Genomic DNA, 24,656 nt, shown 5'->3' on the forward strand with positions numbered 1-24,656 from the left:
GCAGTGTTGATGCAGAGGGGTCGTGTGATCGCTTACACTTCGAGGCAGCTGAAGCCTCATGAGGCGAATTATCCGACTCATGACTTGGATGGGGGTTGTGGTTTTCGCCCTTAATATTTGGCGGCATTACCTTTATGGGGTTCATTATACTATTTACATAGATCACAAGAGCCTGAGGTATCTGATGGATAAGCCGAATCTGAATATAAGGCAACACTGGTGGTTGGACGTGGTAAATGATTATGATTGTGAAATCTTTTATCACCCGAGAAAGGCCAATGTGGTGGTCGATGCTCTCAACCGCAAGACGGTCGTGGATCCGATCAGAGATATTGTAGCACCTGATTCCCGGTACGCATTTAATTTAAACACTTCTGTATTTTCTCTGGGACTCGACGAGTTGGTGGCCCAACTCGTCGAGTAGGGTCGTGATCCGCAGGCATTTTAAGTGACCTCCTCGACAAGTCGGGAGACTGACTCGGCGAGTAGGTTCTGTATGAGGGAAACCCTAAATCTGAGGGTTTGCACCCTATTTAAACGACTTAACTCAGCCTCCCTCGTCCCTATCTCTCTCAAGAAGTTATATATCGAAACCCTAGCCGTTTTGTGTGATCTAAGGCCATTTTGGTACTTTTGGGTGGTTTGTGAAGCTTGAAAGAAAGGAAGAAGCTTGGGAATTCGAGCTGGGGCTTGTAGATCCAGAGATCTTATTCCATCTTCAGCTCAATCAAGGTAAATGCCTCATGTTTTGGTCTTCCATTTGGTTGTTCATCTTTAGGGCTTAGATTTCGGGTGCATTTAGGGCTTCCTAAGCCATTTTCGGATTTGTAAAGTGATTCATGGGGTTCTACTTTCAGATCTCAGTTATTGGAGGGGTCTCATGACATAAAGGTGCCAACTTTATGGCCATGAGATCCCCATTCACATTGTAGAGCACCTTTTATGGATTTATGGATTTTTGAGCCAAAAACCCCATGCAGCATCACTGGAGAAAAAGGACTATGCTACCTCATAAGGCACAACGTAAGGATGTCAAAAAGTCCCGTGGGACCCCGATCCCGCGGGGGCCCCGTCTTGTATGGGGGCATTTGTTGAAAAAAATCGGGGAAGGGGGCGGGGGCGGGGGCAAGGTTAACCCTCGTTTTAATTTCGGGGGAGGGGGCGGGGGTTGATAGTCCCGTCCCGAAACCCCCGTGGGAGCCCCGTTAATAAATTATATAAATTGACATATATTAATTATATAAGTATAATAAACAATAAAATGATTTTTATGTACAAAAAACATGCTTTTAAGTTGTTTGTAACATGTAAAATTATGTTATAAATATCTATTTGTTAACCAAAAAATTGTTTCTTTTAGCCCAAACAAGAACTTATTTTAACCCAAATAAGTTAGCCCAAAATCAATAAGGGACGGGGGAACGGGGGCGGGGGTGGAAAGGATGGAGATTTTGGGGGTGGGGGCGGGGGCGGGGGCGGCGGATGCAATCCCCGTGCCGTTTGTCCCCGTTGACATCCCTCACACGACGCAACAATGTGGAGGCTAGAAGCAACATTATTAGAGGTAGGATCCACCTCACACTACAAATAAAATTACATTTAGTGGCACAAAGTTTTAGTGGCATTTTGTTTTTGTGCCACTATAGCCTACTTTTAGTGGCACTTTTTTTATACCACTATAACCTTTAATATATAGTGGCACTTTTTATTTTATGACACTAATTTCCAAATCTATTAGTGGCATAATAAATTAAAATATCATCAAAACTCTATATTTTACAAAAGTAATTCATCAAATACTTATAAAACCCCACAATTTAAACTTAATAGAAAAAAACTAGAAAATTTTTCATTACTGCCTCCTCTTCTACTGTGCGGGAAAACGAAAATTACATAATAAAACATATTGTAGGATGTCTTATGACCAAAACCCATCACCTATGTGCTCATGCAAACCCTAATGCTTGGATCTAGGTTTCTCTATTGTACATGCAATTCATCCAAGACTTTAAACCTTAGATCTAGCATACAATTAATCATATTAACTTATGAATGGAGTTTAGATCTTACCTTGATTGTTATGTAGCAATAACAATCTCAAATCCTCCTTGTAATGGCTTTAGAAAGCTTAGAGTCACAAATATCACTCCTCTAATGGCTCATAAACACCAAGAGCAAGAGGATGAAGAATGATAAGAGAGGAGGCACCAAAAATGTGTAGAAACCCTAAGGAATCAGTTCACCACGTTTTTGGTGCTCTAGGGATCCTTAAATAGTGAGGCTATTAGGGTTGTCTAACAAGGAAACTCTAATTTGACTGCTTAGGCCCTAAGCAACCCATGGACTCCCTCCTTAGAGACCTTGGACGATTTCTAATGGGTTTACCCATAGAATTCGTCCACCCCTCTAATATGTAGTCCATTAGCCCAATATTCAACTATCACACAATTGACAGTTCTAGTCCCTTAAGTTTAATTAATGTCTTTTAGCCACAAAGTTAATTCTTATTAATTCTTGACTAATATTAATTAAACAATATGATTTCTCCTTTAATATATTATTCTCATAATATATTAATAAATCATAATTAATCCTCTCTCTCCATAATTCATCCTATCAAGTTGCTTTGGTGAAGGCAACCCAAAAGGACCATGCACCATCGGGTCAAGTACATACCAAAATAGTTATGGACTTAGACACTAATCCAACAATATCTCATTTAGTTCATTAAGCAGGCACACAATGTCGGTGGCTTTATCATACAATATGATTTCAATTTCCTTACCGACATAGATTGGTTGTATGCAGTCATAAGGCCATCATTAGGTATAATATGATCTATATAAGAGGCGTATGTAGTCAATGTGGAATTTTTTCCTCTTATGTGTTGAGAGTGATACATCTAAGGAATCTTACTAAAGTTGAACACCAAATGAGAATGATTGCGATCCATGTCTCATGTTTAACATGATGTTCGAAACAAAAGGATAACCGATACATCACCTAGTTACATCAATTGAAGCTTTGGGCTTATGGGAATTAAATGTTGTTGAATGGCACTTCGTCATGTGTTGTTGGGGTAAGTGAAATGTTGCTAAACATTCACCACTATGTATATCCTTGTACGATTCAATCTTGCGCAAGTGGGAGATTGTTGGTTCTATCTGCTCAAGATTGATAATAAAACAATATTGCTAATAACATATGACCCTATAGGGTCACACCAATAACAAGTAGACACTTGAATTAAAATTTTAGTATATGAGTTTGACTTATATTAAAATATTAGAAATCTTGAATTGTTATTACATGGTAATAATAATAATAATAATAATAAAATGCGATTCAGAAGAGTGTATAAATCATTAAAAGTTTAGTACTTTTATTGTTTCATTATTAAATGATTCACTTTGTGTGAGATTTATTTATTTAATTTAAAGAGTTAGATTAAATAAATAAAACTAACAAATATATGTATATATAGTTGAAAGTCTATAAAATATAAAAGCTAGGTTTATAAAATAGAAGACTTGGAGTATTAAAGAGGAGAGAGAATGAGTGTTTGACTAACTTTCCCTCCTATCTCTCATGATTTCATGTATAATCACTCCATACCACCTTTATGGGTGGTCCAATGCATGTAGAGACTTTTATATTAGTCATGATTGACTCTTGCATGTGTGAGGTGATTAAAAAGAGTGAAAGGCTTTCATTTTTCCTCATGCTTAAGCATGTAAATGAAATTTTTACTCTCACAAACTCTCTCATTCTCTCTATAAGTTGTTAGTTGATAAAAGAAGAGAATACACTCTATTGAACACCAAAAATTCTTTTTTGGGTGTTCAAACTCAAGAGGTTGTATTATCAAGAGTTGAACTAGCATTCATCTAGTGTTGGAGCTTGTTGGTGGACTTTCTCTAGAGGGATTCTACTTTGAGTTCTTGCCATCATCATCATCATCATCTTTCAACCTCCCGTGAGGACCAAAGGACAACAAATGTTATTAATCTTATCCTTCTATGGTTGTTGATCTAAATCTCACATGTTCATGTAATGTGATCTTTTGTCGGAATTTATATGTTCAAGTTTTGAAATGAAAAGTTTTCTGTTGCAAGCTTAAAGTTTTATGTCTCGAAACTTAATCTCGAACACCATGTTTCTATCATTTTAAATAATGTAAATTGTTAATATATTACTGAAAATGGAACCGACAAGTCCACTCCACCTTAATCCTTTTCTCGTTTCCGACACCACATCTGGGCACCATCTCCGACCATAAATCTAGTTCTCGATACCAACTCCGGTCATCATCTTTGACCATAGATCCAGTACCATATAAATCACCCCAAATTAAACACAAATCCAACCATAAATCTATGTAAAGTTCAACAATAAATCTAAAATACATCTAAAATTGAACTTGTACCTTAAATCCAACCATAAATCTATGTGAAGTTAAACAATAAATCTGAAATACATCTAAAATTGAAATTGTGCCTCAAATCCAAAAGCAAAATCGTTGAAACAAAAATCGCAGATACAAAAATCCTAAATACAATCTAGGGGGGTGTTTGGCTTATCTTTTTTAGAGCCAAAAGTCATTTTGACAAAATTTATAAAAAGACAGCATTTCCTGACTTTTTCAAAATGTCAATTTTCCTTATATAAAAAATCAAAAAGTAACTTTTAAAATGGTTTTACCAAACATCTTTTGCATTCTATCTTTTCCAAAAAGAACTTTTGGCCTCTCAAAAGATAAGCCAAACACCCCCTAGGTGAATCGACACAAGAGAACATATTATGTCATTGAGACTCGATAGATTGATCAATAATTAGAAAATTTGTTACATACAGATTTGCGATTTAAAGGTTTAACAAAGGGCAACCACAATTCAACACTACTTCATCCAATCTTCTCCCTTTGGTTTTTTCATTTTGGTGGATCGGAGGGGTCTAACTTGAAGCTTCCAGTCGTTCCCCATCCTCCGCCCTTGGAATGATTCGACGTTAATTCAGTCTGACATTTTAAACCTTAGATTAAACATGTAGTGAAGAAATCGAAATCCAGAAATCGTTGGTTGATTTGGTCGTCGGACGTCGGGTCTCCTGCAATAGGTTGCTTCTTCTTGTGGGATCCGCTGACACGGGTTTAAGGTGGGTTGTGGGTGTCATTGGTTAAGAGGAGAAGGGCAACAGATAATTGTTGGATGATTCGCTGATTCAGGGTAAAAGGGGGAAGATGATTGGAAGGAGGAGTGAGCAACGCATTTCCCATGAACACCAGGCAACTGCGTGAAGGTTTTCATCGTCGGCGGTAGCGATTTCAGTGGCATTGTGGAGGTGGCACCGGAAAGAGGGGAGAAGGAGGAAGGGGGAACTGAGGTGTCGCCGGTGGTTTAGGTTTCCCTTTCATTCTTCACAATATTAGAAAGACTAGGGGCCATATCTAATAAGAAATTTCTTTTAAAATTTTATTTAATAAGTTAATAAAACAACACAATGAAAATAATAGATATGGCTATATTGGTCATTTTGAGTCGCTAGGGACCAACATCGTAACAAAATCAAACTATAGGACGGTCCGAATTAAAACTAAGTTAAGGACTAAACATGTAAATTAACTCAAACCACAGGGACCATTCGTTTATTTTACTCTTTATTTTATGACCAAAAAATTTTAAAAAATTATTCAGAGAACAAAATTGTAATGTTCTCTTATTTATAGTTACTTTTTTTCCTACTCTTTCTAAAACTGAGAGAGAGGGTAGTCAACGATAGAAGAAAAGATACCGACCTACTCAAATTGATCCAAGTTCGAAAGAGAAATTAAGGAAGGAATTTTCCGAAATTGAAGTATAAGCTTGCAAACTGAAGAGCTTAGTGAGCGCGTCTGCTAAAAGTTTGGTGCTGCTGGGAATTTGAGGTATGTTCCCTAAACTGATAACTTGATGAGCCACAAATTATCAATAAGAAAGAAATGGAAGCGCTTAGCTGTTAATGATGTTTTTATATAACTTATTAAGTAAATTTAATCAAACAGTGAAAAAAATGTCAATTCGGAATGTGAGAAATCGTATTATGACCTAATTTAGTCCAAAGCTGTGAAGCTTTTGAATTAGTGTAGTTAGATGATCAAATTAAGCAATTCGTGAAGTTAGTATGCTGTTGTGTATGTTATAAACGAATGGAATTTGGAAGTAAATGAGCCTAATGATATGTGTATGAGTTGTCGATACAAAAATAAAATATAATAGGCGGATTGGTCCGTTGTGCGCTGCTGTGTTTTTTGAGCAAATCCAAGTAAGCTTGGCACTATTTGAATTTGTGTTTCACTACGTTTAAGAACCAAATACTTGGGGAATTCAATAAAGATACTAAATTTTTTTATTCGGATACAAGTTATGGGTTTTAGCCGTAAAGCAAAAGGTCATAAAGGTAAGCTTTGTGAAGACCTTATGATGATTATACAATGGTAAATGAAGACGTTATGATGATTATGAGTGTGAATTTTGTACATGGTAGGCTTTTGAAAGTTGTAATGTAGTGACTTAGTGAAAAAATCTTGAAGGCTATAAGTGTCCTCTGTCCTAGGAGAGATAGATGTTGACATCAATCTATAAATATGAATATATCCCTTTCTATCCATAGAGAATGACTAAGTGGCAGCAATGATGTGTAAAATTATTGGAAGATCATGATTTTAAAGATGAAAGTGGGAGTGTGGGACCGTTTATAGGAAATCCATACTTTTAGTAACTTTCCTGTAAATAGACATGTCTTGATGGGAAGTTTCTTGTTTTTTCATTAAGAAACACCTGGAATCATGTTTATAGATAGAGTCCGCTAAACTAAGAAATTAAGTAACATAATTTCGATTGACTTTCTGAGTGTACCCTGTGCATGAAATAGGAGAAGCTGTTCGTAAACAATGTAAATGCTGGGTGTGTAATGACATTATTATTGGTTTGTACCAAAGTGGTCAACTTTGTTCACACTATACTAGTGAATCATTGGATTTGAAATTTGAATGCAATACAAATGAATTGTTAACCAAGATATATACTCTAGGTAAAAGATGTAGTGTATATCATTATTTAATGTAAAAATCCCTGGGGTGTATTACTTTATTCCATATTTTATTGTATGGAACGGTAGGTCAGAGATGGTATTTATGTATTTGGTGAAATTTTGGGGTATAAGTTATCTGACAAATAGCATAGGTGATGCAATAAATTTGGTGTGAGAATGTACAATGTAAAAGTGTGGTGGTTAAATGTTGAAACTATGAAAATTGATTATAAAGATAAGGGAATTATATTTACTTTTCCATTATCTTCACTTTGTGGTTAACCAATCTAGAGACTTGAGAGAAGAGTCAAGTTGTAGAGGCAAAGCATCCACATACTCAAAATGATTCAAGTTGAAAGAAGATATTAAAGGAACAAATCCTATGGAAATTGAAGTATAAGCTTGCAAAGTAAAGATTTCAGAAAGGGATTATGCTAAAGTTTGGTGTTGTTGGGAAATTTTCACCCTGTCTTTTCAGAAAAATCTCAACATACAGCTATAAGCAAAATATTAGTATGTATAATGTAATTGTGTTAAAACCAACTGATATCACCTAAATTAGTGGTAACCGGTTACTCCAATTATGAGTTCTGACAAGGTTTTTCTATATGATAACAGGTTTTATTGGAAACTCACATCTGTCTGTATAAAGTTCATTTCATTGAGGTGCTCAAACCACATACTGGCAACATATCAACACATCAATGGCATCATCATCATCATTTTCCCCTTCCGCTCCGGTATTTTCTTCTAAATCATGGAAGTATGATGTATTTCTTAGCTTTAGAGGAGAGGATACCCGCAAGACCTTTGTAGATCATCTCTACACAGCTCTTGAACAACAAGGCATCTACACCTACAAGGACGATGAAACACTTCCTCGGGGTGAATCGATAGGTCCATCCCTTATGAATGCTATAGAAGAATCACAAATTGCTGTCATCATATTCTCTGAAAACTATGCAGATTCTTCATGGTGCTTACATGAACTTGCACATATCATGAAATGCAAGGATACCGGAAACCAAATCGTTTTGCCCATATTTTATAATGTGGATCCATCTGATGTGCGAAAACAAAAGAGAAAATATGGAGAAACATTTTCCAAACATGAGTTGGAGAACGAGAACAATGTTGAATCTTGGAGAAAAGCACTCATGGATGCAAGTAACATTTCTGGATGGGAATCCAAGCACATTGCCAATGGGTAATTTTCTTCATTGTTTTTGTGAAACACATGTATACTTGTATCTTAGAAGTTTTTATCTAAATGTTTTGATTATTCGATGATGTTGATGAACTAGATAATCACAGGCTCTACTAGATCAATTTATCATTTTGGTAAAGTTAAAAGATATGTATCAAGTCCTAGGATTATGAATAACCTTAAATTAAGTTTTGATGGACTTCGTTAAGTTCTGATTCTAATAGCATACTTGATGCCTCGCTTCAAGCCGCAACACATCCATCTTGCTTCACTTTTTGTTATATGAAACTATTTTCGATGTTTCCCGAGAAAATTGTTACAAACTACCTTTAAATTTAACTTTTCAACTTCTATTTAAAATATTAAATTTTAATGGTGATTATGATCCCTTATTTCTATTTCATGGAACATGAAAAACGTTACCTCTTTCGTCAATGTGAGCATGTGTTGATTATCCTTGTATGTCCAACGTGTAGGCATGAATCAAAGGTTATCAAAGAAATTGTTGACACAATTTCTCGTAGGCTGCATCTAGTAACTCAAAGTGCAAATGAAAACCTGGTTGGAATAGAGGCTCGCATGCAAGATCTGAAATCAAAGTTACAAATTGGCTCAGGTGGCGTGCGCATGATTGGAATATGGGGGGTCGGGGGTGGTGGTAAGACTACTCTTGTGTCTGCTATTTATGATGAAATCTCTAGCAAGTTTGATGGTTGCTGCTTTATAAAAAATATCCGGGAGGAATCAAGCAAAAATGGATCGGAAAAATTGCAAGAGAAAATCATTTTTGGTGTTTTGAAACAAAAGCAAGTGACAATAGAGAGAGTTGAGGAAGGAAGACAAATGATAAAGGATAGGTTGTGCCACAAAATGGTCTTGATTGTGCTAGATGATGTCAATCAGCTTGACCAACTAAAAGCGTTAGCTGGATCACATGATTGGTTTGGTGAAGGAAGTCGAATAATAATCACAACAAGAGATGTGCATTTATTAAATGCACACAGAGTAGATGTGATGCACAATATTCGCTTGCTAAACGATGATGAGTCTATTAAGCTCTTTTGCAAGCATGCATGCCGGGATTACAGATGGACGGAAGATTACGGGCAGCTTTCTAAAGAGGTTGTCTCTTATGCTGGTGGGCTTCCATTAGCACTTACAGTAATCGGTTCTTTCTTGTGTGACAAAAACATTCATGAGTGGAGGAGTACATTAGCCAGACTGAAAGACATCCCGGATGATAATATTTTGGAAGCGCTAAAAGTCAGCTTTGATGGACTTAAACCACTTGAGCAAGACTTGTTTCTTGATATAGCATGTTTTTTTAGGTGGGAGAAGAAAGATAGGGCAATGGAGATGCTTGATGCTTGTGGTTTTCATCCTGTTATAGGAGTGAAGGTGTTGATACAAAAGGCTCTCATAACTATTTCCAATGGAAGGTTTGATATGCATGATCTGGTGCAAGAAATGGGACACCACATCGTTAGAGGTGAACACCGCAAGAATCCTGAAAAACATAGTAGAGTTTGGAAGAGGGAAGATATTTTTAAGATATGTGTTATGGGTGCAACTGCGGTAATGGTTAAGCTAGCTTTGCATGATGTATTATTTATGTATAAACAAAAATTTTGAATCTATCCTGATACCATTTTGTTCTTCTATCACAGGAACTTGACAAGATCGAAGCAATAAAAATGGATTTTCGGTTTCACCCAACAAAAAAACAAGAACAAGATCTTCCTACGGTCTACTCTGCAAACATGAAGAACCTTCGGTATATGGATTCAAGAGGTGGTCAACTATCATTGTCTAATGACCTTCCACTAAGGCAGCTTTGCTGTCTTATATTGTGCGAAGGCTTGCAAAAACAACTTTGGGAGGGTTGTAAGGTAATTTGTATTGTTTATTACTTTATTTAATTAATAGATGAAAATGATAAGACCAGATTAACAACAGAATCAAAGATAACCTAATGCTTTGATTAATCAATAAAGGGGAGCCTGAATTTTGAGAATCAGGAAGTCTCCAAACAGAATGTAAACTGTGAAAAACTTGTCTAACCCTAATGGGGGCTTAACCCTCCTTATTTAAGCCTCCTACCTAAAGGATATGTCCTAAACAAAATTAAATACCATATAATTACTATAAATATTTTTAATTACGGAAAGTACTAAACAGCCCCTATTGATTTCTTCTTCGCCTCTGATACACCTTTGTCAACTTTGGTCGGTTCATATCAATAACCCCCTCCCCCCCTCTCTCTGAAATATCACCTTGTCCTCAAGGTAAGACTCGGGAAACTGTCGCTGAGCCGACTCTTTCTCTTCCCAAGTTGCTTTCTCCTCATGTAAGCCTTTCCACTGGACCAACCATTCCTCAACACCTCGCTGTATTCTGCTTCGCACCACCTTTTCTGGAACCAGCATCCCATCATCCGTGGCAGTCAATTCCTCGGGAAGGGTTGTGAGCACCTCTTGACTTCCGACAACCTTCTTAAGCTAGTAAACATGAAAAACCGGATGAATAGAAGCATTATCGGGAAGCTTTAACTTATACGCCACTTTGCCCACTCGAGTCAGAACCTGGAATGGCCCATAGAAACACGGAGCCAACTTCTCGTTTGTGCTTTTAGCTACCGTAACCTTCCGATATGGTCATAGTTTCAAGTAAACCAAGTCATCAGCCACGAATTCCACATCTCTTCTATTACCATCAGCATGAGTCTTCATAATCTACTGTGCCCGGAGCAGATACAACTTAATTTCCTTGAGAACTTCATCCCTTGCTTGTAGATATCTGTCCACCTCAAATGTGACAACAATATCAGAATCATATCGAATCAAATGCGGTGGATCTCGTCCATAAAGTAGCTTGAATGGGGCCATTCGAATAGAAGAGCGGTATGAAGTATTATACCAATACGCAACCCATATATGGTAGCCATTTCACCCATTCCTTTGGCTGAGTGGAAGAAAAACACCACAAGTATGTTTCCAAATTTCTATTGACGACTTATGTCTGGCCATCCGTTTGCGGATGGTACGCGGTCCTGCATTTTAGGGTTGTACCCGAGTCCTTAAATAGCTCCTTCAAAAAATGGTTGATGAACACCCCATGGTTAAATCTTCCTAGATCCGTTCTGGTAGCTTTAACGGTTGGAGCAACCCTGTCGGTGCCAAATGGGAGTACTTATTGCACTGAAATCTGGCACATTCAACCACCGGTTTTGCCACATCCCTCTTCATACCAATCTAATATAACTCCCTAGAAAGGCATTGGTACGTCTTTTACATGTCTTCATGACCACTACTTGCCCCGGCATGCGATTTGTGAAACACATGAGAGACCCAGATAGATGTTCGTGGAATCACCAGCTTACCCATATGCATACCCTTATACAACACATGCCCCTGTCATGCCTCCTGACCTCATACACATCCATGTCACCAGCAGCTGAATCAATTTTCGCCTGAATATCATAAATGTGCTGGTCAAGGCTCAATTTAGCCAGCAAGTTAGCATGGTTGCTAATCCGAGAAACCGTTAATGCCGACAAGGAAACTCCCTCTCCGCGTCTCTGGACAACGCATCAACAGCGCCATTCTCTCCCACAGGTCAATACAAGATTTTGAAATTGAACCCATATAACTTTGAATTCTAGCGTTGATGTTCCCCGGCCACCAAACCCTGGTCAAGCAAAAATTTCAAGCTCTTTTGATCGGTCAATACTGTAAATCGGCGTCCTAACAAATATGACCACCATTTTTGTACCGCCAGTACAATTGCCATTAACCCGCGCTCCTATACCGATTTGAGTTGGGCTTAGCTACCCAATACTCGGTTGAAATAAGCTACGGGTTGGCCTTCTTCTATTAGTACTGCCCTTACCCCTTGACCAGATGCGTTCATCTCCACTGTAAACTTTTTGGAGAAATCAGGCTAAAACGGGCACTTGAGTCATGGCTTGTTGTAATTAATGGAATGCATGGGTTCCTTCGTTACTCCCAACAAATTTATCCTTCTTTAAAAGATCTGTTAAGGCTCTTGCAAATTTTCTTTTGTATCATTGCACAAATTTTCTGTGATAACTGGTTAAACCCAAGAACCCACTAAGTTCTCGAAGAGTCTTGGGAATCGGCCACTCTAACATAGCCAAAATCTTATTCAGATGATCAGCCATGGCCCCATCCTTGGTCACGACGTGACTGAAATAATCCACCCTCCCATGGTCAAAAACACATTTTTCTTTCTGTTGAAAAACAACCTCTCGGTTTTAAGGCAGCCAAAAATGACTTTGAGGTGCTCCCCCGGTGTTCTTCCATTGTTTTGTTGTAAACCAAAATATCTTTGAAAAGACAAAGGGTAAAAAACCTTATTAATTAACGACTGGAATGTCGATGGAGCGTTTGTCAACCCGAAAGGCATTACAAGGAACTTGTAGTGTCCCTCGTGTGTGCGTAATGCCATTTTTGGAACATCTTGCGGTTTCATCCGAATCTAATGGTACCCTGATTTTAGATCATGTTTGTTGAAAACCGCTGCCCCGTGAAGTTCGTCCAATAGCTCGTCTATAATCGAGATCTAGAATTTGTCCAAAACTGCCAGGGCACGATAATCTACATAGAAGCATCACTGCTGTCTTTTTTTAACAAGTAAAAATGGATTGGAGAATGGGCTAGAGCTCAGCTGTATGATCTCCACTGTGATCATCACATCCACTAGTCGTACGTTCTTGCTTTTTTGTAATTGTGGGAACCGATAGGGTCGAACGTTAACGCTCTCAGTCCCGAGTTCATCGAGCGTGGGATGAACTTGGGATTGAGATTCGAACACTGAACTTCTAGAATAGTGATGGTCGGGTTCACCTCGCAATGTTACTCATTTTTTGGTTACCGTAACAGGTTATTGTTAATTCCTACCAATTCACTCTCTTATCGCCCAACGTATGCAACTACTTCATGCCAAATATGATATTGTTGCTGCCCAGTTCCAAGGGGGTAAAAGTCATTAACCAACTGGTATTCAAGTAGGGTTAATAGTTAATACCATACCCTTACATATTCCTCTATTGTGATCTCACTTCTCGTTCCCCATCATAACCCCCATCTTGCGAAGCCCTTTCACAGCTTAGCCTAGAAGCCCTATGATAATGTGCCCTTAGCACGGGCTAGAAGCTGCGCCCAGCCCTGCTGAAAGGCGTCATGGAAGACCGCCAGACCAAGCTACTCCCATTGCAGCCACCAAAACGAAGTCTCGCGCCACGGGCGTCCCTCTAGAGCCGGACGCCCACATTGAAGGCTCAGCCCTCAGCGGGGGCCTTCCACTCCGTGACAAATCCAATGACTCCAAGCGACAAGGAGTATGCTCAGAGCTTTACTACCTTATTACCTGAACCAATCGTCAGCTCTGGCACAACAAGGAGCACGATTAATCAATCAAGGCACTAGATCCTATCGGAGCTGACGACCTTGTCCCATGTATTGGCCAGAGGTCCCAGCATAAAAGGTCTCCTCCGCCACCTTAAAGAGTAAGTCATTCTCTCTCAGCTCTAACCATACACTCTCAATTCAACCACTAACTTGACCGTTTTAGCATTTTTCCAAGAGCTCCTCCCTCAGAGAGAGAGAGAGAGAGAGAGAGAGAGAGAGAGAGAGAGAGAGAGAGAGAGAGAGAGAGATTGTTCTTCTCTGTTGTGACCTTGCAGGTCTCCCGGAATGACCAAGATTACTCTGTAACCGCCCAGAGCCACCGCTTCAGATTACCGGAGGACGTGGTCACATCACCCTACAATGTGTAATGACAAAAAAATTATGGGTGGCACCATTGTCAATGAGTACCACCTCCTCCTGATCACTAATCATACCACACGGCTTCATCGTATGGGGTGTCGTGAATCCCATTATCGAACTCGCCGACATTGAGACCATGTCCAAGTGCACATGCCTGCCTCTCGGGTTCCTCCTCTTCAACGTCGACCAGCAAAAGGGTTTTGTCAGGACAACGATGGCCAGATGCAAATTTTCCACCACAGCAGAAACAAAGGCCCTTGGCCTTAGTATCTGCAAACTCCGCGTTTGTCATTCTTTTAGAAGGGGCTCTAGTAGTTAGTTGCACCTGAGGTGTCCTTGAGGGCCTACGAACCATGTTGTCGTTCCCCACCCGTCGCAGAATGGTTACCCATTGCTCTTGACTTGCCCTTGTTTGGCCCCACATATTAACTCATTCGACTTTCATCTATCAACAAGGCCAACTTAATCGTTTGTCCAAGCCTTGTAGGTTGCATCATTTTAACCGGATTGTGCAAATCTGGCTTAAGTCCCTTAACGAAAGTACCCTCCGGCGAATGCCCCCTAGTTGAGCCGCCAACTGTTCAAATATCCCCATGTAATTTTGTGCCTATCCTCCTGTTTGATGGCTAAAAACTGCTCATATAGGTCACCCACTTAAGAAGTCTGAAAACGTTCCAATATCCTGAGTTTAAGCTCCTCCCAACTTTGAAATGGTGTCCCATGTTCATTCCAATGGTACCAAGCTGGTACCGGACCTTCTAGGCACAACACTACTGTCTGTAATCGCTCTCCTAATGTGGTTAGGCCCTGCATATCAAAAAACCCATGTTTTGAAAACCGGACCGGACCGGCCGGTTCGACCGGTTCAACCGGGAACCGGTCAGGTTACCGGTTTTCTCAAGCCTAAAAACCGTTTGTTTTCAAACCGGATAAAACCGTCCGGTTCACCAAAAAACCGGTTCAACCAGCCCGGTTCAACCAACGAAAAACCGGTTTTTATAAATTATAAGAAAAAAAAAAACTTAAACTTTCAAACGCCGGTTGATGGACCCAACGCATGGATCCGGCTGAACTAATTTGCATGACCCTTCTTTATATAAGCAAGTGGCTACCTTTGTTTTTACTTCCAACCGATGTGGGAAGTATAAGGATTACTTAATGTAAAACCTTTACTTCATACGTTTTATACTCCAAATAACTAATTTTTATTCTATTTATCTTTCGATGTGGGATACTATAGGATTGTCCCATTGTTTAACATAATCCTTTTCAAACCTCAAAGACTATGGATCATTAATATATATATATATATATATATATATATATATATATATATATATATATATATATATATATATATACACCGGTTTTTACGGGTTTTAGGACCGGTCGGACCAGTTGAACCATCGGACCAGTAAGACGGCCGGTTCAATGTCCGGTCCGGTTTTCAAAACCTTGCAAAAAACCGTTCCGCCTTGTACACCCACCCATATACGTCGTTGCCTTCACAGTGGCCCCTTCCTTGCCCTTGGTTAGAGATTGGTGGCTGCCATGGTTGGTCCCATGTGATTGCTTCTTGGAAAGTGCTGATCTCAATCCCCCATCCATCACCGGTGTATGATTTAAACTTGCTATTGTTGGAACCGTCCCCAGGGTGAAGGGAGGTGGTCCAAGGAATCTTTGTTCATCGAACAGAAAGGAGGATGTGGCGTGTAAGAAGGTTGGGGTTGCGATTGCATGTGTGGTTGCATGATTGGTGGCTGTTGCCAACCCCTGGAGGCAGTTTTTAGCGGAATAGAAGCAGCCACCTTAGTGATTGTAACAATTGGAGGGGTCACCTGGGGAATTGGTTGCGTAGGCGGTGGTGGTGGTGGTTACGATGCCCTAAGTAGGAGGGCCATTATTTCTTAATTGCTTGTCTACTTTCCGATTCTGCCCTCATCTCCACCAATTCTTGATCCACCTTCTCGAACCGCTCCAGTGATTGTGTTTGAAAATCTACTAGATTCTTATCAAGAGTCGGATCCTTGTTGAGGTTTCAGGCGGCAGTATCAGATCGGGTGTCTGGTTTTCCCATGGTTCAAGTAAGAGGATAAATCCTAAACAAAATCAAATACCATATAATTACCATAAATATTTTAAATTACGAAAAGTACTAAACAGCCCCCGGAGAATGCTTCTTGCGCCTCTGATAGACTTTTGTCAACTTTGGTGGGTTCATATCAGAAAACAAAGTTGATGAATTACTGAAATGACTAATCCAGAGTAAATTTCAAGTATCTATAGTATTAAAAAGCTTGGACCTTTATTCTATGAATACCATTTGTCTTCATAACTATAAACTTTTCAAAAAACAAATTGTTTATTGACATATTAATTAGTCATTGTAGTACATGGTATTTATGTAAAGCCCATCCTCCAACAAGTTATCATCTCATATATTTATTTTTAGAACAGCCAACTCATACACCCATTACGTTACCTTTTGGGTTTAAAGATCTATTAGTCATTGTTGATTAAAGACCATTATAAAATATTGATAACACTGATTTGGGTTTAAAGATCTATTATTATCTTGTTTTTCTTATATGTTTTATAGATATTTTATTAAATAACTGAACACTTCAGTTGATTCAGTTGATTTCCATATGTGGATGGAAGGAACTAGTTTATGCGTGTGTGTGTGTGCCATTTTCCTTCAAATCTTGTCACGTTTTATACATTTTTGACTTGTTTGCACTTTTATTAAACAGTTGCTGCCAAATTTGAAGTTATTGAAACTTTGTGATATGAATAACCTAATCATGACACCAGATTTTATTGGACTTCCAAATCTTGAAAGGTTCATTCTTAATGGATGTGGGTATTTAGAAGAAATTCATCCATCGTTTGGATGCTTGGAAAAGCTTGTTTTCTTATCTATAGAATATTGTCCCAGTCTTGAGATGTTTCCACCGATTAGGGGAATAAAGAAACTTGATACCCTTTCATTCAAAGGACACCTCAAACTTGTTAAGTTTCCAAAGATCCAACAACAGAAAATGGAGAATTTACCACATCTTGATTTGGATAATAGTGGGAATGAAATTGCATCCTACATAGAATCTTGTCCAAAATTTTTTGTTAATTGTTGCAGCAATCTTCCTGGTGTAGAATGTTTATGTCGGTTAGGGTTTTTTAACAACTGGCAAGAACTCCGCTTCTTAAGGAAGTTGGATCTGCACTGGTTCAACTTGCGAGATAAAGACCTAGGCTCTAATGTTTTAGAGTTGCCCAACTTGCAACAGCTCGATCTAAGAGGAAATAAGTTTTCACGATTAAGTTTTAGTTGCTTCCGACTTCCTCGGCTCAAATGGCTCAACGTGTCATGGTGCCAAGGACTTGTAGAGTTGTCGGAGCTGCCATCAAGTATGGCCGTTGTCATAGCAGATTTTTGTGGCTCACTTGAAAGCATTGGAGATATTTCAAACTGTAAATGGTTGTGGAAAGTCTCACTTCGGGGGGACAAGAAAGTAGGTCCACTTGTTGGTGAGATATTACTAGACTCCATGCTCCAGGTTTGCCTCTACTCTACGTACCTTTTGAATTTCGATCTTTATCATATATTTATCAAAACATACAAATACATGAATGTGTTTTTATGGCAGGGAAATGCTATTGAAGATCATTTTATCAATGTTGTTCTTGAACAGCAGATTCCAAAGGGGTTTGTAGGTAGGTTCTTTAGGGGAAAAACATTTACAAAGCGTCACCCACATGTTAAATGGGACCTATATACCCAGCATATTCAATCTCATGATGACACGTTTATACTGCATCTTCCAGATGATTGGTGCAATGACTTTTGTGGGTTCTTAATACGTATTGTTACCCAGGACCTAACAATGTGGATGGATATAAGCATCAAGCAGGATCCAGATGAAGAAGATTCTCGGTTTGAGATTTGGCAGGAATCCAATGAGGTACCAGAGCCTGAATATGGTGGAGATGTTAGGACACACGTGGGATATGTTTCCTTTAGTTCATTGAGGCAGACCACATCATTGAGTCCATCATACAATATCATTTCATTTTCCATAAAGGGGTATTGGACTTCATTTGCAGCTGAGCTCGTTCCTAGAAAAAGTAAAGATGATCCGGTGCAAACAAGAAAATTTGCAACAGATTGCTCAGAATTTTGGGATGAGGCAAATGATGCATCTAAGGAATTTATGATCCAAGATAATTCTAAGTCTTCTATCAATATTATATGGAAATAAAACATCTATCAGATCCATACACCCATATATCTCTCAACTCTTTGCCGGTTCATATAGTCTGCACTCTGAATTTATGAATGCGATTACACTGCGCATCATACATTGAAAAACAGATTGCAAAGGTGATTGCATATCAAGGTAAAAACTCCTGATTTGATCCTAGGTTTTGATACTGTAAGATACATCGAGTATTGAAAGAGAATGCTTGGTATATAAGCTTTAGCTAATTCATATGACTACACTTTGTATTTATACAGCAAAGGAAAGCACCACCTCTATATCATGACAGGGTGTGACTCACAGCAGAGCGAACAATCACCTGTAAGGCACATCATATATAACTGCCTCCAACTACCACGATATTATAGTCTAACATAACACATCAAGGGAGCAAGAAGATGCAAGATCAGAAGTAGGTTTATGTAATAGAAATACTCTAATTGTTCTCAATGATGTCTATGACCTTGACCAGCTAAAGGTGCTAGGTGGATTACATGATTGATGTGATCTATGGTGTCAGTTTATTATCACATAATGAGGCTAATGCTCTTTCATAGACATGCGTATTATCAAAATTCCAACTCAACCCTTGCATCATTTTATTTCTTTGTTGCAGGCAAATGACAAGATTAAAGAGATAATACATCAAAGGACTTCATCACTTTTTCCTAAGCTTGTCAAAAACATGAAGAAGCCAAGGTTCCTTCTATTTACCATGTTTTGGTAAATAATTTACAAACTACATTGTTTTGGTAAATACTTTTTACAACTACTGCTATTTAGTTAAAAACTCCAAGATGAGAAGTAGGTTATGTAATAATAGAAATACTGTAATTTATTTCAATGATGTCAATGACCTTGACCAAATAGAGGTGCTCGGTGGATTACATGATTGGTTTGATGAAGTGCCCCACATAATGAAGCTGTTCAGCACTATCGTAGACATGCATATCAGCCTATCATATATATTCTAACTCAACCCTTGCATCATTTTATTTGTTTATTGCAGGCAAATGACATGATTAAAGAGATAATAAATACATCAAAGGTCTTCATCATGTATTCCCAAGCTTGTTAAAAACAAGAAGCTAAGGTTCCTTCTATGTGCCTTTCTTCTTTCACCAACAATGTTGAAGGGCCCAATTGTCTTTCTCATAAGTTGCACCTTATTTGTTGGTCGTATCTCGTGTGTTATCCTGCAAATCCGATAGTCAGTTTCCAACCCATGTAGCTTGTTGTTCTACAATCGTACGAGAGCTTGCAAAAAAGAGCTTTGGAGGGGTTGTAAGATAAATCAAATGTTTCTTTAATTAACATATAAAAACTTTGGATCCTGTGTAAAAAGTCTGACTAATTTATTCTGTAATTTGTTTTTAGATATATTGGTAAAACTGTTTGTTGTGGCTTTGAGTATTGGTCTTATCGAGCAACTTTAGTGTAGCTTTACAATCTATATAAGTTAATGTGCACAAAGCACCTGATAATCTGATATGAAACCTGCTTATTTCCTCAACTTCAGAACATTATTTCATCTTTGTCTTCCTGCACATCATTCGGACAGCTCTGGAATATGCAATGAAAATGTTGATGTATATGTTTTTAGCTTTGAATTAGTTTAGACATCTTTGGAGTGCAACAAAGATTTAAGCTATTGGGTTATTGTTATTAATAATGATTTCGAAATGAAACTATAACTTTATTAATTGAACCCAACATCTCAATATACGATGAGTAATTATATAAACCCAAACATATGAATCATAAGTGTGTTGTTTTCCATGGCAGGATAATGCTATTGAAGATTACTTTTTCAGTCTTGCAATTGAAGATATGAATCCAGGGAGGCTTTTTGGTAGATTGTTGTTTAGGGTTGGAACATTTACACTTCATCTACCACAATGACTTTTTCTGTGTTGTTCTCTAATAATAAAGTCATCAAGCAGGAGGTAGATGAAGGTTCTCTATTTGAGCTTTCACATGAGTCTAGTGTAGCAGTGGAGCCTTAATATGGTGGAACGACATGTGTAGGATATGTTTCCTTTGGTTCATTGAGGAACACCACATTTTCGAATTCATCATACACTATGATATATATAATAACAAATGTTACAGTTTTGGTACCCCGAGAACTACAAACATACAATACAATACATATAATAATTTTTTGTTTCCTAGTCTAATAGAAACTTTGTTAGTTGTTACTACCTTGATATTTTCCTTACAAAACCTGTACTATTTTCAATCAAACTTGAGATAAAGAGCACGGAAAATTCTTACTGTTTGAACATCACTGATATATCCCGAGCTGGATCAAATAATGCCATTAGAGGATCCCACTTCAGCATAGAACATATTTTGCACTGGCATACAATTAAAAAGCTCAAAATAAACTTTTAATTTTCAAACTAATTTCGGGGACCAATTATAGGCAGTTTTTCGACTTTTAATCCAATTATTCTTTCCATAGCATTTCATTTTTTTCTGGAATAAATGGCAATCAAGTTTCAGGATTGTGAATTGGAAAAGTAGGATCTCATATATTTTACTAGGAATCAGCAGAATATCAATGCCAACTAGATTGCTATCAACTTAAGTAACTAAATTAAGATAAAGAAGGATAAACAAATAGATCAAAATGGGTTCAAAACATATAAAATTCATTCAATCAGCTTCAACATAAAAGGCTAAAAGCCACAATAACTAGATTGGAGTTTCTTCATCCAGTAAAACTACAAGGGAGAATGACATTTTTTTCTGATAATTTGGGCTAATGAATAGGAAGGGAATCCCTACTTTTCTGTTTGCTGCTCAATATACATCTTTTTTGGAATCTTCTGGTACTATATGAACTAAAACACTAACACAGCCTAATAAGTCAGTAACTCATTGATAATGATATTAATTAGTATGTGAACTGTAAACATATACAGATCAGACTTTGGATTATGTAAAAGGTAAACCATATTGGAATTGGAAAATATAGCGGCCTAATTGCCTTATTGGTCCCTTTAATGGGAAAATCACAGATAAATTTGGGTATCATATATTCAACAGGACAACAGCATATCTAAACAGAGATCTCGAATCAAAGACAATTTGCATAATTGGTTCCTTTGATGGGAAAAACCGAAGAAGCCAGATGCATAAAGTAGCAGATTGATGATGTTAAAATCAGGGCCGATTCCTCTATTCAACAGAAAACAGGAAAACAGCATAAGATGAAATCAAAAACAGATAAATGGCGAACAATTGCATTGACAGAGAATGGGAGAACGAGTGTGATGATATGGAAAGGGTATTGGGGGACCGATGTACATAATAATATAGGTCGAATTGGAGTCATCTGAATCGTTCCTCACTTACTTGATAGTCGGATTACAGGATTTTGGAATCCCGTATCATCGTCTTCTGATCTCCTCCCTTTTTTTTTTTTTTTTTTTTTTTTTTTTTTTTTTTTTTTTTTTTTTGTCAAGACTCAATAACAAGGGAGTAAATCAGAACAAGGCTGTTGGAAAGGGAGTGTTTGGGAATTTGGATTCATTATTGGCGTTTGTTAGGGTATTTTCATTTTTTTTTCTTTTTTCTTTTTCATCCTAACTTAAAATTGTTTGTTACTCAGATCCCAACCTCATTTCTCATGATGAAGCATTGCCAAGATCAAGTTTTTACTTGTTCAATAAACAGAGGAAAAAGAAAAAACATATCATAATCAATATTTTTATTTTCAATATCAAAATGGTTTTTGCACTTAAGCAAGATAATAAATTTACAAATTAATATTAAAACCTACTAATGATCTTTAAGACCTAGTCAAGTGTGGAAGCAAAAAGGTCCAATACATGACCTAGGCTAACCCTATGCTTTAAAAGTTCTTCATAAAATTAAATCTTATTCCTTAAATACAATATTCCATTTTTATCAAGATCTTCTTTATGTGAACATACCTGACCCAATAGGTTTTTGGTACAAATCCTCCCTAATAAATGAAAATACTTTTGCCACTTGTCATATTCTTAAGCCTTTTGCCACATGTAAATTTGTGGTTTTTTTTTTGAATAAAATTAATTCCACATGGAATTTTGTGGTTTTTTTTGTATTAAATATAAAACCAATTAAAACAAGGTATGAAACCGAAAATTCATGGATTGGCTGATCTGGAAGGAAGGATTCTATTTTTTGACCCTAATTAGGTAAGAAAAATATATAAATGATATTATAAGATCAAATTTTTAATGACAAGATTATACGTTACGTTTCCTAACATAAATGTTCTTTAAAACAGTATGCGTTCATTAGTGTTGATTATTGGGATGCCTTTTTGTATCACTAATATGAATTTTCTCGCATTTATTAGCGTTGATTATTGGGATTCCTTTTTTGTACCACTAATATGAATTTTCTCTTGTATATATGTCTTCATAGGCAATCGATGATTGAACCTACAGACATAAGTTGATTCCTTTGAGGCGGATGCTTTCACTAAAAGATTGTCTTTTTTGTCGTATTCTTGCTTTCCATTCCTGTTACAATTTGTTTCTCTACTTCTGTAGTTTCAGAAACTAACAGAGTTCAATGCTAACGAGATACACTTTGCAGGTATGTAGATGTCATATGCTTTCACTGAGAGAGGATATGTAGTGAACCATAAATCTACGTCTAAAAACAATGGTCATGCTATGAGCGATCGTGTGATTCCCGACCCTTGTCATAAGGATAGTGATTGCCAACCTTTTTGTCACATTGGCGTAGGATCCTGTACTGAGGGTCCTTGCTCCTGTCACAACCCAAAAGTTTTATTATGTTTAATCCTTTGATGCATTTATATTAGACTATTCATGAATAAAATTCAATGTGTTTACATAATGTTCTCACTTTTATAAATCAGCAACCATACAACTTTACAATATTAATTAAGATGGTTCTAACACTTACTGTCATTTCAATGATTCCGGATTTTCATATATATTAGTTTAATCATAGCAAAGGTACGTATTTTTCAACTTCAAAGAGTGAACTCATAAACCCAATTCAAATTTGGAGTTGATGGGAATCAAATAAATGAAGACCAATTTGAGAAGCTTGAGCATCAGGTGGTTAGGTGTTTAAGCCTCATTTGTAAGGCCTCATCAAAGCTATGTGTTCAACACGTAAATTTTGGGTATATATTGATCGTCATTTTCATAATTTAACATTTTTTCTTTTTATTTTCAAATTTACTAACTTCCAAAATGCCTTGTAATCTGCATGGATGATGGCACCCTGTTCGATGATCATGGCATCTTTGAGGCTAAGGGTCGTTATTATGCATCATTCTTCATGGTAGTAACCATTCACTATTACTTAAATGTCCAAAATGCCCTGGAAAGAAAACTATATAATATTGGTCATAAATCATCATGTCTATTTTAGAGATGCTCTTTGTTTTCAACCTGCCATAAATCAAAATATAATAGATCCAAATAAAATAATGTTCTGTTTATAGCAATGTACTTTGGAGCGAATGACAAAATGGCAATTTACTTTGGTGAAAATGTTAAAATAGTGCTCATTTTTATTATTTTTTTAATAGGAAAAGTAAGATTTTTATCAAAATTATGTAAATGCTCCTTTTCAAAATGTGATTTTGCTTGCATGGATGTAAAAATGGATGTAAATCAGGTATTTTTGACACCATTACTTTGCAGGCAAGTTGTGCAGCTAAAATGATATTTTTTCAGGCCTTTTGTCAAGTTTAAAAAGGTCACAATAGGCATTTTTAATAACAAATATTCTCATCTAGACGAGATGACCGTTTTGTAAATTTTGAGTGGAAATCAATGTTGGGGTGCTTTTTTTCAATTCACTTTGGTGAAAATGATAAAAATTAAAATGGTATTTTATTTTTAGTCAACTTTTGACGGTAAAAATATTCCAAATGGTTATATTGTTTACAACATTATACTTTTGTGAAGATAGTAAAATAAATGCTCATTTTTTTGTAATAATGAAAATTTTTATTTTTTTAGTAAATTTGATTATTTTTACCGTTTTTGTTTCTTTTGTTATTTGGATAACTTAAAAATGAATAAAAAACTTAATAGGAAACACTCAAAACATATAGTAAAGGAATTTTTAGTCAAAATGATATTTTATTTAATTTGTTCATTCTATGTTATTTAACTTGTCAACACTGTGTTTTTTTTATTACAATATGGTGCTTTCAAAATTTTTGTTAATAGGGTATTTAACTAAAAAATTTTAAGGAGTTATAACAATGGTAATCGTTGGCTTTTATTGTGTTTTTTCATAAAAATTATCAATGAAACATAAAAATCAAAAATCAAATATCAAAAA

General features: G+C 37.0%; 1 protein-coding gene and 1 long non-coding RNA gene across 4 annotated transcripts; one reads left to right on the forward strand and one right to left on the reverse strand.

Moving 5' to 3' along the window:
• The first annotated feature begins 7,757 nt into the window (after positions 1 to 7,757).
• Positions 7,758 to 19,836, forward strand: LOC145066341 (TMV resistance protein N-like). Of its 3 annotated transcripts, XM_079013573.1 has the most exons (8): positions 7,758 to 8,275; positions 8,752 to 9,850; positions 9,943 to 10,164; positions 16,818 to 17,621; positions 17,712 to 17,778; positions 17,890 to 18,461; positions 18,581 to 19,046; positions 19,333 to 19,836. In XM_079013573.1, the coding sequence occupies exons 1-6, from the start codon at positions 7,773 to 7,775 to the stop codon at positions 18,321 to 18,323; spliced, it is 3,129 nt and encodes a 1,042-aa protein (XP_078869699.1). In that variant the 5' UTR covers positions 7,758 to 7,772; the 3' UTR covers positions 18,324 to 18,461; positions 18,581 to 19,046; positions 19,333 to 19,836. The 3 variants fall into 3 exon arrangements, with proteins under 3 accessions (XP_078869699.1, XP_078869697.1, XP_078869698.1); XM_079013571.1 differs by having other exon boundaries at positions 17,712 to 18,461; XM_079013572.1 differs by lacking the exon at positions 19,333 to 19,836 and having other exon boundaries at positions 17,712 to 18,461; positions 18,581 to 18,735; positions 18,940 to 19,077.
• Positions 19,837 to 20,386: 550 nt separating this feature from the next.
• LOC145066342 (uncharacterized) lies at positions 20,387 to 21,963 on the reverse strand. The gene is made up of 2 exons (XR_013688734.1): positions 21,687 to 21,963; positions 20,387 to 20,683 (listed from the first exon to the last, which is right to left on the reverse strand). It is a non-coding gene; the product is annotated as an uncharacterized LOC145066342 (long non-coding RNA).
• Positions 21,964 to 24,656: the final 2,693 nt, after the last annotated feature.

The sequence above is a fragment of the Lactuca serriola genome, chromosome 8 (assembly GCF_051521515.1).
Source record: "Lactuca serriola cultivar US96UC23 chromosome 8, Lser_US96UC23_V15, whole genome shotgun sequence".
NCBI lineage: Eukaryota > Viridiplantae > Streptophyta > Magnoliopsida > Asterales > Asteraceae > Lactuca > Lactuca serriola.